The sequence below is a fragment of the Primulina huaijiensis genome, chromosome 9 (assembly GCF_012295235.1).
Source record: "Primulina huaijiensis isolate GDHJ02 chromosome 9, ASM1229523v2, whole genome shotgun sequence".
Lineage (NCBI taxonomy): Eukaryota > Viridiplantae > Streptophyta > Magnoliopsida > Lamiales > Gesneriaceae > Primulina > Primulina huaijiensis.
This window is the reverse complement of record NC_133314.1, coordinates 19,901,889-19,915,929: the sequence shown is the minus strand read 5'-3', so window position 1 is coordinate 19,915,929 and position 14,041 is coordinate 19,901,889. Positions and strand designations below refer to the sequence as shown.

Here is a 14,041-nt window from a genome sequence, read left to right as displayed (position 1 = left end):
TTCCTTCTCTTTGAAAAAGTAAGGATCCCAAAGCATCCCTTTAACATCATGTATTCTATTGAGTTGACGAAAACTTTACTTTTTCTTATTAAAGTTGAAGAAAACTTTTAATGCGGCGGCAAACATGAAACTAGAAAGTGCATTAGGCCAGAGAAAAGAGATCATAACCCAAATGACTTATTTTGATACGTGCATTTTCAATGCTGCGTCGACATGTATTTACTTTAGTTCCTTGTGTTTCAATGCTATTAGGATAAGATATCTCTGGCTTACATGACCGCAAATGGTGAATTAGCAAAATATGAAACACAAATATAACAGAAGATTAATTCTAACGTAATTCATTATGGCGTACAGTCTAAGCATAACGTAACAGATCCACTTGCATCAAAAGATACAAATAATATTTCATTCAAAAACACATTTGTGTACATCCAAACACGCGGTAGCCTACTCATTCGTTGTGCTAAGCAGCGGGCATTGCAAAATTGGGCTGATTTGTGGGCAATATCTCTATTGTCACGAACCATCATTGGTTCGATGTGTTCTTCATATCTGTGCAGATGCGTAACATAATAATCCCAGGAAATGACAATCTGCGTTATGTCCTGGCATTACTTCAAGACCTTGGAGTTTCTTGATTGTTTTTCAAGTGCTTTATCTTTGCTAACTGAGAAACTAGCAGTTCATGCACTCTTCTCTTCAACTGCAAGAGAAACATGGTAGCCACAATTAGTGCATGTGAAATAGATTTTAAGGGGGAGCTGTTACGTCTTTTGGAATACAATAGACTGCAATGCAGTTAAATGTAGCAACTACAGAGAGCCACGTGTTACATCGAAGTGTTCCTACAGGATGCTCACTTGAGCAAGCAATAGCAAGAGTGACAAATAAAGATGTTGAATCCCTGACAGTAAATTTAGTATGCAAATTGGTGCGATTTAAGGTGTTTAATAACCATTAATAGGACCAACTTGTGCGAATGTGCAACCAAGTGTGGGGAGTTTTCTAGCGAATTTCATGTATATAATGCGTTCCAAACTAGCATAGCATAAAATGTCTATATAGTGAATCCCAACTGGTTTTGCAATGACACGGTTTGCGTGTTTCTTGCATGCTGGCCACAGAGAATATGGAATAGTGTGAGATTATGTTAGCCGTAGCCGTCCTGATAACGTTAGTTATAACGATAAGTAACCAAAAGATTTAATTGAGGCGGCACTCTGCACTTCGTTCCCCTGCAAGTTGAAGTTTAAATGCATACCTCATCAATACCCACTTCATTTGTGACTGAGACACGCAAAGCTCCATCAGGTCCAATTTGACGATACTGTGCCAGCTCTGAATTATCAGTGCTACTATCTTCTGTGATGAAGACGACAGGAGAATCCTGTATCAAATCACACTTGGAGACCACATCAAGCCAAAGATGGTCACTAAACCTCTCTCTTATTTCTCTGTAAATGGCAAACTGTTTAAAAACCACCAAACATGGCAAAAATGTGTCAGTACCCATTACAGCCACAACATATTGATGCAGAGAGAATTCAGGCATCTTGGTCATTCAAAATTTCTTTCAAAATAAGGGCACATAAAAGGTTTCCGACTGTTGCATAAACTTGCAGATAGCAGGGCATTAGCCTAGACTGCTTATGCAAATTCCATCTTTTCGGTCAATAAATTACACAACAGCGAAACACCAGCTATGTGTGCACTGGTTGTTTGAGGTACTATTTTCTATCCCAGGAGCACAACATAAGCATTATAAGCATAAGCATATGCATATGCATATGCATAACCGCTAAACAAGTAAATGGAAAAACTCTACATAATACTTGATAACTGTAGGTGCTGGTTTTCCCATAAACCGGACCTTCTTTTCTGGAGGTACAATTTTATGAGAAATTTAGGATGAAGTTCATATGAAGCATATTAAGGGACAGGTACTATACACAATCAAAAATATTAATTTCTGGCGTATTAGTAGAACACCACGCAGTCTAAATTAGGATAAAGGCAGGAAAAAGAGAGCAAACAACTGATGCATTTAATTGTTTCTGATTATAATCATGTCAAAAAAATTCAGTGAGAAGTTTATTTCATATGGCACTTGAGAAGAGGCTCAAATCTGATGCGGATCCGGTGGACTCTGGCACTTGTAGTCCAGGAAGAAAAAGAAATTAAATACCTGATCAGAAGGTGATGTCCCACACTCTCCAGAGAGATCATGCACATAGAGTACAGCAGTTGGCAAATGAGAGAGCACAGCGAGCGTCAATTTTTCAAGATTATTCCTATCTTCTGCAGGTTAAACAAGAGAAGATGTGTTCAATTACACGCCAAAACAAATTTGTCAAAATTAACAAACCAATGATAGCAACCAACATTATTATCCTGCACCCACCAAAAAAAAAAAATAAAAAATCAGAGCATCTTCCTCATTCATGATACTATAGTCATACCACTTGCAGAAGTCTAGACCAACCTAAAGTTCATATAAAAAAGAGATGCAAGTCTATGGAAAAATTATACATCTCGTCCTAAAATGGGACAAGATTGTGATCCGTAGATTAATTGAACTCAATGCATGACCCACATGAATAGGACAACAGACTAGTAACACCATGATTAACCTTTTAATAGTATCTAGATCAAGTAACGGAATAATTCTGTTCCATATTGACCTTATAATGCCTCCACACTCAATACACCAAACATCAAAAGATGAACTTAAAATGCCCATTACAAACTATCATTTCCTCACAAACCAATTCATCATGTGTGCCAAAGAGAGAGAAAGTAGGTAGCTTTCCGATATACACAAGTAAGAATTGTACCAACTAATTAGGAAAAGAAACAATATAAAAAGTGCCTTACCGTCATGTCTCCTTAATAAACCAGGAGTATCTGTTACCTATAACAAATTAAAGTTTGAGCATCAACATAGATGAGAGATTTTGACATAAAGTTGTGATCCTTCTAAATTAAGTGAACCTGAAAATTCTGGAAGCTCAAGTTTATGTGACCCATCAAAATTCCTCTGGTTGTGAATGGATAATTGCAGACCTGAAAAGGTAGTGAATGGTGACTAGTCGACGTTAGAATATGACAAAAATGACAGCATCGAACAGTGGATAGTCAATAATTGCAAGCTATAAAAACAGATAAATGGAGTAATGCATAAAGCAGTTTATGTGGACATTTATTGTCGTCTATAAGAAAATTGGACATCACATTATTATTAGCAAAAAAAATTCCTTCGAAATACAAAATTCAATAAAATCATTTCAAAGATTGGTATGATATATAAATATATACAAGATAAAAATCTCAGTGTCCATAAATGATTATGGGAAGCATAATCATAGATAACCTTTTAACCAGAACACAAAAACTAAGCCTTTTAAGAGTAAAATTCATACGAAGCTTATTATAATTAACATATGTGATCGAACTCAAAATGATCTACTATACAAAATGATGTTTGATCATCCAGATACATACCTCAGGCTTTCCTGTTGACAGTAGACGTACCAATGATGATTTTCCAACATTAGGTGCACCAACAAGACAGAGAGTGGGTGTTTCCAAATCGATTACAGGCATTGCCCGCAAAGTCTGTCAACACGTCGATCATAAAAAGTGAAAATTCACATTAACCTTAACTAGATCAGCACTACCAAAATGCAACTCCTATTTCATACCTTGCATAAACATTTCTAGAGGACTAACAAAGTATATCATAAATTTTTAATTTACATTACGAGAGATATCGTACAGTAGTTAATATGAACTTTTACTTGACATAGTGCTTAGATTAATGGTTTAAAATTCATGCCATTTCCTTGTACTCAATCCATCACGTTTTAAACAAGACAATTTACCTTAGCAATGTTCAACAACTCATCTACAACTCTTCCTTCACAACTAAAGATTTCTTCAATTTTATTCATTCCCTGCAGACAAAATCCAACAAAAATTAGCTAAGAACCTACAGTCAAATGAACTTCACAGTATGTATGTGTAGAAAAGCTAACCTCACTCAAGCGCTCCTCAGCTTCACGCTTTGAGAGTGACTGCCAGGAATCATTTAAATATTCAGCAGGAGAGTTTTTGTAACCAGTACACAAATATAGCCAAGTCTATTTTAGAACGATGATGCAAAGCATAACTTGAAGGAGCTCAAATCTTGGAGTGCGAGAGTTACTATGTATTCATTTGATAACTTGTTTCAATGATTTAATAGCTGTCTTTTCCATCTTACCGCAAACTTTATGGTTAGCATCTGGCTCGTCAACCGGTCAACATCTCCTACACTGGTTTATAAAATTTCAGATGCTCCATTTACACCGTAACTTAAGTTCTCATTGGAATAAGTGTGACCGATGATTATCAAGGGAAATTTATAGCCGTTTACGCTAATTTTTTAAAAAAATTCAGTCAAAATATTTCCTCCAAAATATTTTCCGCTGAAATGAATATTTTCATTATTCAACATATATTTACATGGACAAACTGTTAACCAAAACATGAAGACGAAACACTAACTCTTCCTCCTTGAACACTAGTTACTATGCACACGCGATGCGTGTGTGTACAATCTTTTTTATTATTATCGATGGACTAAAGTGAAATTTGACAAATTATGTAGGGACTAAATTGATATTTGAATTGTTGAAAAAAAAATAAATAAAAATAAAAGTGTGTGTTGAAATTAAAACAAAAAAAAACAAAAAACAAAAGTGTAATATTAATATCATATAAGGGTAAAATTCGAAAAAAAGTTGGTGTCCTCTCTAGGTAGTTATTATCATGTCCTCACACTTAATATAATAATAATATAGATTACAAGTCTAAAGTATTTTAAAATATTAGGTGGTAATAATTAAACAACTGCAGATAGAATAAAACCATCACATTGCTCAGTCCCTAGCACATGGTTTACCATATTAAGCTAATTAATATATATGGTAGAAAAAGCACCTTGGCACAATGAGCTGCGTGTTCTTTTCCTACTGACACCACTTTCTTCCTCAACATATCAACCTTGCCCAACACCTGTTGGTCAGCAGGAATCTAGAACTAAATGAAGCATGGAAGGCAAACTTGCCACGTAAAATTATTTAATATGAAAACTCTTCTGCAGCAGGAGTATATGACCATCAATTTATGTTGATAGCAAGAAAAATATGCCAACAAGCACAACAAACAATGCCGAAGCCCTTAGTCACATAGTCAAATGAGAGATAAAAGGATTGAATAGTGAAGGCAGTCTCACATCCAAAAGAATGAAGTGGAGAAATAGAGCAAACAATACCAAGGGAACCTTCTTTAAATAGCACGTACCTCTTCATAGTTTCCATCTCCAAGAGTCAACTCAATTAAAGAACGTTCATAAGGATGCAAAATTTTTTTATTGGGGAAGTTCTCTTTGTATGTCCTCAGTGGAACCGCAAGCTCCTGAATTTAAAAGTGGGCTAAATACTAAGCAAGTTCTAATTTAAATGGTTATATTAATTTGGATATTTATGTCAAAGAATTGACCTTCATTAAAGCATCAAGTTGTTTTGCTCCTCGATTTTTTTCACGTTTCGCAATATTAGCAATGCCTGCCGAGCATAACTAAAGACGGCTTTAATTAGAAATTTGATACTGCGTCCATAAAGGAGAGGGAACTAACCAATTACCCTTTGTGGGTGAGATCCTCTTTGCCTTCCTCAATGCTGAATAAAGGATATCAACCGACGGCATCACCATGGGAAGCTTTTGAAATGCACCAACAGCTTCTAAAGACACTGCCGCTTGGTCCTGAAAATTAAACAACAAATTGCATAAGATACCAACCCTTTGAAGGTCTACATTAGACAAACATGCTTTAAAATAAAGGGATACAATGACCATCCGAGTTAATATAGTGAGGAGTAATTATTCTAATGAATCGTGATTCATAAACAGGAATGTGGTCTTACATTAGAAAGACATGAGATTCTCAATTGCATAAATCACAATTCACACCGTGAATATTCATTGGTCAGTTCAATGTCATATTGATTTTTTAAAATTATTCAAGACTGTGATTCTTACATTTGGATAGACTAAATTCAAAAACGGTAGTTTCAAATATGGTAGTTTAATCGTGTTACTTATTATTATGAATTTATTAATTATTTGTTGTTTTGTGTGACATTGTGACTTAATTATTTCATATTTTAATATATTATTCTAAGATAAATATATATTTTTTAAAAATTAAAAATGTGTGCCTTGCTTCGGTAAGGCGCGCGCCTCGCCTTGCGCCTCATGCTCCAGCGTCTCGGTGCGCCTTGCGCCCTTAACAACTATGGTAGTTTCATCTCACAAGACACAGCCCTCAGAAAAAAGCCAATTCAGGGTCTAAATAGCATAGAATGAAGTCGAATTAGTTTGATTTATGCCCCAGCTCAGTCGGTGTTTTATGCATATCTATACAGACAAAAAATGGCTTTATTTAGAAAGGAGATGGAGATGGAGATGGGTGGCAAAAGATGCAAACAAAACCAAGACAGACACCTTCAACCTAATTTGGTGCTGATATCATGGAGGCTATACTTTATATTGAATAATGAACTAATGGTTCACAAAAGAGCTGAATTTAGATTGAATAATGAACAAATGTCTCACAAGGAGTAACAAGAATGTGAATCTTAAGTATTCTCAAGTATCTAAAAAAGGATCTATTCAAATTTTCCATAAATCAGGGTTATGCAGAACCAAACTACGTTAAACATGAAAATTGAGAAACTGTCTAATTATTCATTGTTTTCTAGTTTTTACAAACTTTTACAATGGTGAACTCGGAACTGATAGTAACAAAATTAAGATAAAAATCAACTGATGCAGAGTACGCAAATAATTTTTTCTGCATTTGATTTCAGCTCAGACAGATCATACCACCCGACTAATTTTTCCGACAGTCTGAGGATTGCATCCATCAGTTATCCACTCTAGAGTCTCACCCAATTTGTGAACTTTTTTCCAAGCAAATTAATATATGATAACAACCCATGGATCTTTATCTAATTAAAATTTTACTGAAACCGTTCGAACAACCAATATTTTCTACCCAAAAATAAAAACAACAATTATACCGGACTTTTGCTCCCTTGCGAAGCATCAACACTTGGAACGTAACTTCCATCCACAATTCCATAGGCAGTGGTCTGCATTTTCTTGGCGAAACACACCACCGGACACACAATCTTCGGAGGCCCAAAATTGAGAACTACGTAAAATAGGAGGCAGCATTTAAGATTATAAAACAACGAGAAAACACCAGAAAATGAGAGCAAACGTACGTTTGGAAAAACTGCATCTTCTTAAGATTAGAGAGGTCGGGGGACTTTGCCGCAGCTGGAATAGACAACACGCGCCGTTCATCTTCTCAGTCTCGCAAATGGAGGATACTCAAGACTCAAGAGGACACGGGGAGCTTATTTCCTTGGGCCTCTCATCATCTTGTAAATGGGCTTACTGAACAGTATAAATGGGCCGAATCGTTATTGGGTGTGTCCTATTTTCCTCTGAACCTGAATTAGACCGTGTACAATTGCAGTTTTATAATTAATTTTTATTTTTAATTATACACTATTTATTTTTTTCATTTCAAAATTATAACAGCAATAATTTTAATACTAAAGTTTTTCTCTTTGATTTGAAAAAAGGTAGACTATAATTAAGTTTCGATCTTGAGACTAAGTCTCAAATTTAAGATCTTGGTGTCAGATGAACTATAAATCATCGACTAATACTAAATTTTTATATTAATCGGTTATAGTAGTAAGAAGCTACTAACAAATGACATTAATCTAAAATACACACTAAGTTATTATAATAACTTGAAACAATCATATGAGAGATTATTGGATAAACTTTTAACATGGTTTGATATGAAATAAGTTTAAAGGTTTACCAGAAATATGACAATTCTCATAAAATATTTTTCAAAACTATTTTCTCAAGAATTATTCTTTAAACCTAAAATATAACCAACCATTCCGAATTTATATATATATATCAAAATGTCATTAATTTTATGTAAGATATTTTATGGTTTTTGGATGTTTCGGGGTTACGGGCTCTTATCTTTTTCAAATCAAATTTCTATATACAAAATTTTATTTTCTTCTTCAAATTTTTTCCCTTTTTACCCATTTAGATAGATATATTTTCTAAATTTCTGATTATCTTTTACAATTTGAAATCAGAAGCAAACAACCATAGATTTCAATTTTTTTTTGGAAGATTGAAATTTTGGAATCGATTTTGTTATTTTGAAGTCATACTCTATACAATTAATTATAATATTAAATTATAACAAAAGATAGCCCAAGAAACTACATCGTTTAATTTTTAATAAATAGTTGAACACTGAGTAGTTTAAAGGGCAGTTTTTTCGTGGCGCCATGTTGCCTCTTCTTCATCAACGCTCCCTCCATTTTAAGCCCAAGATCAATCCCCCACCACCACTCAACCCCACCCACTTCTTCGAAATCTGTCGGCCACGTCTCGAACCTTTTCTCCTAGGATATACGGTAAGGCTGCACCTTCAAACGTGACATAAATGAAGGCCAACATACCGAAAGTTCGAACATTATACTATTCCATGAGACGGAAGTTTCTCATTGATAGAAAACAATGTTCTAGATGCCTGAGACACTTAAAATTTCTAAATAGTTGTGAGTTTAAACAATACCAAAATGCACAAAATGAAATTACAAGGTAACAGAAATGAACCAGTTTCGCCTAGACTGGTGGACCAAAGACAGATTCTAAACACAGGTAGCCAAAAACTTATGTACAATAATATCTGAGACGTAAAAGTCATAGATGTATCACTGATCCTTACATGAGATAGTACAATGAATAATAGGTAAAAAAAATACATCCATCAAGCCAGCCAAACAATGTAAGAATTAATCCATGTTCTAATGACAATCAAGATTTTGTAAGCGTCGGTAGCGTGTAGTTTATTAAAACATACATATTACAGAATAACATGTCTCCACCGCAACCTGAAATTCATCGAACCCATGAGACAGAATCGATTTCGTCCCTTGCTTTCTTGTATAATTCAAGCCTTTTAGCATATTGCAGTCTCTTCTCCATCAATGCTGGATCTTCGTCTAACAAGTCCGCGAGTTGCTTACCCTACACAAAATCACCGAATGACAACATTTCTTTAGAAAACGATAATCCCAGGTAACAGAACCGTAAAAGAAATAACTATAGCGACATTTAATTTGAATACAATTATGTTCTGTTTTCTGTTAAAATGCATAGTCTAGATTGAATACCAATTACACGATATTCCAACCGAAAATGGTTGACAATGAATTTAATATAGACTTCATGGTCTGGCAAAACAATGCTAGTTTATTACGAGAAATTCCCATCAAATTTTGGAGCAACAAATCTTAAAGAAACACATTAAAAATATACCAATGAAAGAGGAAACATCCAATACCTCTTTCTTCCCAATCAGAATGTAAAAGTGATTTAGCAAATTCTGTTTGGCCTCCTTCACTTGACAGTAAACCACGGCCTTTGGAATTGAGTTCCTCAGAGTCTCAGACACCATATTAACATAAGATGAAACATTTGATCCTATCCTCCTGAAATGTCCATCACCATAACGATCAACGGGTGGGGCAGCTGCTGAATTTTCCCTTGGATTCTCCTTTGGGTTACCCCCTGGGTTTCCCATTTTCTCGAATTCCTGGGGAAGTCTCCGGAAGAATTCAACAGTCAGATAAGACGATTCCATATCAACCAATCTAATCACTGCTTTCTTGCCCTCCTCACGAAACCGTTCCAATGCTTCGTTTGATGCCCCAGCTATTGCTGATTGCAGAGATGGAAAACGCTTTAATTCCTGAGCAAAGAAATCAAGAAAAAGATGATGTATGGGTAAAAGAACCAAAATACAACTATGAATAACCTAAAGCTAACCTGACATTCCCCAATTGACTTTCTCACGAGTTCCTTTAGAACAAAGTGAACCTGAACAATAGTTTTGTTGGTCAGTCATGGGTACAGAAAAACATAAAACAGTCGTGAAGAAATGGCTTCAAAAGATATACTTACGGCATCCACAGATGCTTCAGCTGGCCCCCTAAAATAATTTAGTGAACCCTCAATAAGTCGTCGGTAACCTTGCTCAGGAGCAATCAAGTGTGGTTGATAACCATCAGCTTCTGATACAATCCTTTTCACATTCTGCAATGAGAGATGTCGATCAAATGGAAGCTTTCTCAAAGCAGCTGGCAGTTGGTTGTCAAAAACTCCATAAACCCGATCACCGCCTGGTCGGCTGACAAAATTAATACATACTGCTAATTAGAACCATGAAACATGCGCATGCATAGAACAAAGGAGGTGTAAAATGAAAGCAATAGCAACCAAAAGCACAGATAGAAACATACCCTCCATCAAGATGCTCCTTGAAAATTCGGTCAAAAGCACGGCAAAGTTCTAAGATGGTGTACAATTGAGCCTGAAACATATACTTCAGTACCAAAAAATTTGTTCATTTTCTAATCGATAATCAAAATTATGTAATAAGCTCACCCCTGCATCGACAGCTACGGGCCTTCCGAGGTGGTCCAGCTCAGCATCTAGTTCATCAATGCTTTTGTTGATCAGTGAAGTGATACTTGGTATTCTAGCCCTTATGACAGATTCCAGATGCTAAATATAAAAACCAACAATACGAGACTTAGATGATACCAATAACAAGAGCACTACTAATGCTTGCAACGGGAAAGTCAAATTTAAATGTAAAACAAGACTACCTTCGAAAGAAGCTTCGCAAGATACTCGGAGCCCATTTTACTTGCCAAGTGTCCATAGTCGGGACTCGTAGCAAAATACTCACGTTCTTTCCGCCGAGCAACAATCATATCAACACTTTTGTTGATATCGTCTTGTGAACGATTCACAACACCCACCCATGGGTGTTGTAAACGATATGATCTTCCTTCTAGAACCTATTGAGGGTGTCATAAGAAAGTCATCGAGCAAGTTGAGAGATAGAATCTTTACATGAAAATTTTGAAATGCAATGGCAATACAATGGAAGAGAGAGGAGACAACAACAAAAGAGTTACGAAGATAAGATTTACGCCAAAATTTGGAAGACGATAAGCAAATATAAACACATCAATAAACAATCATGAAACTGAATTAACAACATGAAACTTCATGCACTAAATGCAAGAATGCTCAACACAGGGAAAAAATTGTTTGTAAGAGAATAATACCCACTGGCAATAGCAAGTTCTTGTTCTTGTATATGCAAACTATTCTGGTTTCAACAGAACAATACATAGCTATAGTTTATATTTTGCTGTGGTTCACTCTTTCCAGAGTGCTTGTGCCTGTGCTCGAGTACTTGTGTGTCTAGAAGATAGTGATAGGGACAAAAAATTACATCCACTGCATTAGTTCCTTTATCCATCAGATCTAGCTTAGTCAGCACCCCAAATGTGCGTTCACCTGCATAATTGCAAATAGAGCCATTAAAATTGCAACACAGGTGACATGACAAATCTCAGTCAACATTCATGGTTTAATTTATATATGTCAAGTAAAACCTACCAGATGGATCCACTTCTCTTGAGAGTTTAATGGCATCTGAGGTTGCGATATCTTGGTTCGCAGGAGATATTGCCAATATGATACTGTTGGGCTGCGCAATACACAAAACCATCAGTACAATAGTTAAATTGCAACAAATATAGAAAACTCGTATAAAAAAAATGAAGCCAGCCAAATAGCCCAAGCAGTGACAAGAAACTAATTAGCTCCTGAATAATGAAGCTTTTACACCATGAAGTTGCAATAAATGTTTTACAAATACTTCCATATATTTTTAATCCTACAGAAATATGCACAGTCAAGGCTTAAGGTAGAAGAATATTGAGTTAACACAAAGATAGTAACGGATATTAAAAGATCACGATTTTATCTTTACCTTCTCAACATAAGAGCGAACCATGTTCTCGATATCTTCGACAATGCTTTCTTGTTGCCCCTCTGAAAGAAAACAGAGGTTTTCTCTTATTACATAAGGTTTATTCAAATGAAATTGTTACCACTGGAGGAGAGAGAAATTTACCAACAGCAACTTTAGTCAAACCAGGCAGATCAATCAGAGTTAAATTGACAACTGCAGTACAATGATTTAGAAAAACCCACATGTGAGAAAAACAACAACATTCAAAAACTCAGAAGTGGAATTCTGGCCATTCTCTTTCTGCTGAAACAATCAGAAATCATTGCCAAAACACAACAGTACCATAGGGGGAGTAGATGCTCAGGTGAATAGGAACAGGAGAAATCATCTTTGTCTTCCCTGTGACTCTGTCAGTCTCATCCTGAATCTCCTGGCGAACCAAGGCTGCATGAGAACGTGTGAAGACCAAAACAGTTCCTTAGTTTGGTAAGTACCAGTGAAACAGTTAAAATTGCTGATTTTTAAATGATAATGGCAAATAATAAATAGCATGTACACCACAACAGAAACATTAGGCGAAACAGGGACTTACAATGACAGCACAACTAGGACCCTACTTAGTACTCACATTTGAAAATTTATAACTACGATCAAATCCCACTGAAGTGAGATCCTTTTTTTAACACAAGAACACAGAGTTTTGCCACTTTCTATCCAACATATTACACCAATGACCTCAACAAGTAAATAACATGGAGGGCCGGGAAGGCTCCACAAATAAAGTACGGAAACCAGAACAAAGATAATTTCTAATTCATTCCTAAACAGCACATACAGAAATCAGTGAATCGTCTCCGTGGTAGATGCCCAAACTCAGCATATTCCTGCTTTGCATCTTCAGTTTGTTGCAGTTGCAGCACCAAGGGCCGCCTTGTGACAATGCCTACAGTCAATAATTTTAAAAAGGTGTACAGGATATTAATGAATTAGCCCCACTAATCAATCAACTCAAGCATGCACTTCGAACATAACCATCTATTTCTAAGGAAAAAACGAGACAGATAAACAGTAAGAACTAACCAGAGCCTCGAGGAAGAAAATCTCTCCCCACGATGCTCTCTAACACAGATGACTTTCCTGAACTCTGTTTTCAGTTATAAAAAAAAAAAAAAACCTTCAATATGAGTCATAAAATAATCACAAACCACATGAATTACCCACAGCTCTCACAACTAAAATCGACAAAGAAAACCTATTTACCTAACAAACTTAAAACATCTCAATTATATTTGCCTAGATCAGCTAATTTTACAAGCTACTGACAAGAAATTCACTGAGTTTCTATGAGATTGCGACTCATGTGACGACAGATACCTCAAAACAGCTGTACATCTATAAAAACAAATACCTGTCCACCGACAACGGCGACGGAAGGTAGAGCATCCCAGAGAGAGGAAAAAGCCTCGTCACCACCTCCGTAGTCACCGAGGGCGGTACATGCCCTTTGAATCCTGTTCACCAGCCCGATCAAACTCTCCATTGTCGCCATAATTTTTTTTTTAACAAAAAAAACGAAATTTATTTCGTTCTTGAACAAAAAACCAAAATCGAAAGTACGACTAACGTTCTGAATTAAACAGGAGAGATATTTTGGAAAAACAATCAACAAACTTCTAATCTAATTGAAGAAAACGAAAGATGAAATGTTTGAGAGAGAGAGGAGGAGGAGTTGAAGTTGGACTGATTTTTTTCAAACTTCGGAATAAACATTTTGATAGAGTTAATTGCTTTTTGGCCCTTCAATTATAGGGAATTGCGTCTTTCACTTCTTTGTTATTTTCGTTTGAGATTCCCTGTTATTTATTCTTGGTCGATGAGATGTCATTAGGGTCGTAACTTTGATAAGTTACTCTTATTAGTTCGTTAAGAGTAACTCAATCAATTTTAAGTTTGATTTGAATATTTTTTTCGACTCAATAAATTATATTTTTATAAATATATATCCAAACTCGAGTTCGATAAACTCCATACATGTACAAGTCAATCTCG

The 14,041-nt window shown here is 35.7% G+C and overlaps 2 protein-coding genes across 2 annotated transcripts; both read right to left on the bottom strand.

The window, feature by feature from the left end:
- Positions 1-291: 291 nt before the first annotated feature.
- Positions 292-7,474, bottom strand: LOC140984044 (uncharacterized). The gene is made up of 14 exons (XM_073451206.1): positions 7,335-7,474; positions 7,128-7,261; positions 5,688-5,808; positions 5,545-5,609; positions 5,347-5,460; positions 4,984-5,058; positions 4,038-4,076; positions 3,885-3,956; positions 3,505-3,618; positions 2,995-3,066; positions 2,878-2,914; positions 2,189-2,301; positions 1,265-1,471; positions 292-706 (listed from the first exon to the last, which is right to left on the bottom strand). Exons 1-14 carry the CDS (start codon positions 7,414-7,416, stop codon positions 620-622), a joined length of 1,332 nt encoding a protein of 443 aa, XP_073307307.1. The 5' UTR covers positions 7,417-7,474; the 3' UTR covers positions 292-619.
- A 1,344-nt stretch (positions 7,475-8,818) lies between these two features.
- Positions 8,819-13,739, bottom strand: LOC140984485 (phragmoplastin DRP1E-like). The gene is made up of 15 exons (XM_073451939.1): positions 13,401-13,739; positions 13,073-13,136; positions 12,828-12,935; positions 12,335-12,436; positions 12,155-12,205; positions 12,011-12,072; positions 11,635-11,725; positions 11,468-11,532; positions 10,830-11,024; positions 10,606-10,725; positions 10,461-10,531; positions 10,123-10,348; positions 9,988-10,038; positions 9,503-9,910; positions 8,819-9,186 (listed from the first exon to the last, which is right to left on the bottom strand). Exons 1-15 carry the CDS (start codon positions 13,539-13,541, stop codon positions 9,058-9,060), a joined length of 1,884 nt encoding a protein of 627 aa, XP_073308040.1. The 5' UTR covers positions 13,542-13,739; the 3' UTR covers positions 8,819-9,057.
- Between the last annotated feature and the right edge of the window lie 302 nt (positions 13,740-14,041).

Coding starts and splice junctions, on each gene's coding strand:
- LOC140984044 (XM_073451206.1), bottom strand. CDS start 7,416: ATGAACGGCGCGTGTTGTCTATTCCAGCTGCGGCAAAGTCCCCCGACC. Junction 5,809..7,127: donor CGCAAGGGAGCAAAAGTCCG/GTATAATTGTTG, acceptor TTTAATTTTCAG/GACCAAGCGGCAGTGTCTTT. Junction 4,077..4,983: donor ACGCAGCTCATTGTGCCAAG/GTGCTTTTTCTA, acceptor GATTCCTGGCAG/TCACTCTCAAAGCGTGAAGC.
- LOC140984485 (XM_073451939.1), bottom strand. CDS start 13,541: ATGGCGACAATGGAGAGTTTGATCGGGCTGGTGAACAGGATTCAAAGG. Junction 11,533..11,634: donor AAGAGAAGTGGATCCATCTG/GTAGGTTTTACT, acceptor GCAATTATGCAG/GTGAACGCACATTTGGGGTG. Junction 10,349..10,460: donor AAGGAGCATCTTGATGGAGG/GTATGTTTCTAT, acceptor TAATTTTGTCAG/CCGACCAGGCGGTGATCGGG.